Source organism: Poecilia formosa, unplaced genomic scaffold (genome assembly GCF_000485575.1).
Source record: "Poecilia formosa unplaced genomic scaffold, Poecilia_formosa-5.1.2 Scaffold319, whole genome shotgun sequence".
Lineage (NCBI taxonomy): Eukaryota > Metazoa > Chordata > Actinopteri > Cyprinodontiformes > Poeciliidae > Poecilia > Poecilia formosa.
In genome coordinates, this window is record NW_006800258.1 from 735,937 (window position 1) to 738,552 (window position 2,616).

The 2,616-nt window shown below is 36.7% G+C and overlaps 1 protein-coding gene across 1 annotated transcript; it reads left to right on the forward strand.

Moving 5' to 3' along the window:
* The first annotated feature begins 212 nt into the window (after window positions 1–212).
* LOC107833063 (uncharacterized) lies at window positions 213–2,168 on the forward strand. Its single transcript, XM_016661208.1, has 3 exons — window positions 213–362; window positions 1,424–1,678; window positions 1,777–2,168. The coding sequence occupies exons 1-3, from the start codon at window positions 308–310 to the stop codon at window positions 2,079–2,081; spliced, it is 615 nt and encodes a 204-aa protein (XP_016516694.1). The 5' UTR covers window positions 213–307; the 3' UTR covers window positions 2,082–2,168.
* Window positions 2,169–2,616: the final 448 nt, after the last annotated feature.

Below are 2,616 nucleotides of genomic sequence, written 5' to 3' on the forward strand. Positions count from 1 at the left end.
TATATATATATATATATATATATGTGGGGGCATATGCTGCCACCCCTGAAAAAATCCTTGCCGCCCTCTTGCCACCCCATAGATATTTTTCTAGATCCGCCCCTGTGCAGTCCATCACTTTCATTCTAACATTTGTGACCAACATTTTGGAATGTTCTTCGTGATGTCACACTGGTTGGTGTCAGAACCCAACATTCTATTTGAGCTCAGTTCACCAGAAATTTCTGACAGTGAGACATAACTATAACAGTTAAACCTGCTGTCTCTTCTAGTGAATACATTTACACTGAAAACTCGAAAACCAAACATGGATGAAGAATCTGAACAGAAGCGTAAAAGGCCAGCGTTCAGGAGAACAAAAGGTAAAGAGTTTGTGTTTCACTCTTAATAAGACAAGGTTTATGTTTCAGTTTTTGGAAAGTTACACTGTAAAACATTTGAAGGTGGTTTAACTTGAAAATGAAAGTCAAGAAAAGGGTTAGGGTTTTGTTTTAATTCAGAAATTAAAGTTCATGCAGTTGATTAAACAAGATACACTTTGTTTAAACTTTTTTTAAGTTCATTAATCTTGAATTGAGTTTTAACTTAATGCTGCAATTTAAACCAATTATTTCACAATACACAAGAAGAAAACTGCCCTCACCTAGTAAAAGAGTTCACATTTCTCTATTATCATTCACAAGTTAAAATAACTATTTTACTTAAGAATAATTTAAATTCTTGTTTCAAATTACATGAACAAACTTTCTGAACTGATAAACATCACAATAAATTCTGCTCAAAACCATTCAGTGGAAACAAGACGTTGTCCTCAACCTTTTCAGACTATCAGTTGCATTAAAATAAACATTTGCCTTCATAACGCAACATACTTCCATCTCTCTCACGGTGCAACACAAGATACAAAAACATGCCGCTAAGCACTCTGGGAAATAGTTCCTGTTTTGTTTTCTTTCAGGTCTTTTTAAGTACTAACCTAAAAACTAGTTTATTCTTGGAGGTTCGACAAAATTCATAAAAAGTTAACACAAACTCACATATTCAGATTTAAAATCAAATGCTAAATTTATTTGACTTAAAGAGTAGAAGTTAGTAGACACAACTAAATGCTGCTCAAATGTTTTAGAGTGTAGTGAATGTAACAATTTAGGTCATTTTACACACATAACAGTCTTATAAACCTCTTAATATAGTTAAGATATTTAGAGTTTTTGTCACTCAGAATTTCTGTTTTATTATTGGTTAGGAACATTGAAATCTCTGTTGGCTTCTCGGAGAAGCATGAATTTGGATGAAAAAGACTTAAATGTTCATCAGTTTGTTAATAAAGTCCCTGATCAGATATCAGTATGTGAGGTAATTCAAAAATACTAAACATGAACTCTAAACAATCATTAATTTTCCACAATATTACTTACGATAGAGAGAAGCGGCAGTATGATGCTACAACGCACAGAGTCTGCTGAGGACTGTGAGATCCAAAGAAAAAGGATCAGGTCCTCTGAGATTGCCGGAACCTCAAGAAGCTGCCAGGACCAGATCAGAACCAGGAGGTTACTGAAGAGGAAGATGATGGAAGGAAAAGAAGAAGGTTCAACACTGGCCAAGTGTAGTAAGGAAAACCCCCAGGAGCAGGTTCCAACCAGAGAGTCTTCCTCCTCAGTTGACATCCTCATAGGTTGGCCGATTTGATGAGACTAATGTTAATGTGCTTATGGTGACAGACCAAACATGTAAAAAATAATCACTATTAATTCCCAACATCTCTTACTTTAGAGATCAGCAGCAGCAGCATGAAGCCACAGAGTGCAGAGCCTATTAAAGGCAGCACACCAAAGAGAAGGAACAGGGCTAAGAAAGAGACCCGCAGAAAATGGACCAGGGTTTCTAAGATGTTCGGACCATCCAAAAACCACCAGAACCAGACGAGGATTGTGAGGAGACTGAAGAGGAAAATAACAGAAGAAGGAGAGGGATCTCCAACTCCTGCTGAGAGGAAGAATAACGAACTCCTGCAGCAGGTCGCAATCAAAGAGTCCCCATCCTCAGTGGACATCAGCACAGGTTGGGTACTTTCGTGAAACCAGTGTTTATTTTCTCTTTTGTATGTTGACAGACCAAAATGATAGATCAATGCAGACATGGTGTCAACCTGTAAAGTTGATCAAAGGAAAAGGTGTCCTAAGTAACAAAAATGAACCAGTTGCCTTTAGAAATCCCACTGTTGTGTGTAATTTAATCTCAGCATATATCCAGATGTTTTATAAAGACTTCAGAAGTCTGTTAGAGAAAGCCAGCAGAAACCCAACTTAAAGTTTCCCTAAATCAAAATCAAACTTATGATTTTAGGCTAAATGCAAGAGTACATGGGCAGGGTTTATTACAGGAATCCCAGAGTTGAATTTACTACTTTTTGCTACCTTTTTAACTACCTCTGCAATATTTTTACTACCAACACAAAATCGAGCCAATTTTGCGTCAATTTCCGTTTGTGCAGTTTTGGTTTCTGAGATATTAAAAATAATTTTTTAGGTCATCCAGAGTTCACCATCCTCCCATATTGCTCCAAAAAAAACCAAAGTGGCCTCCTTCGTTAGTGCTTTGTTTGAGCAGTTA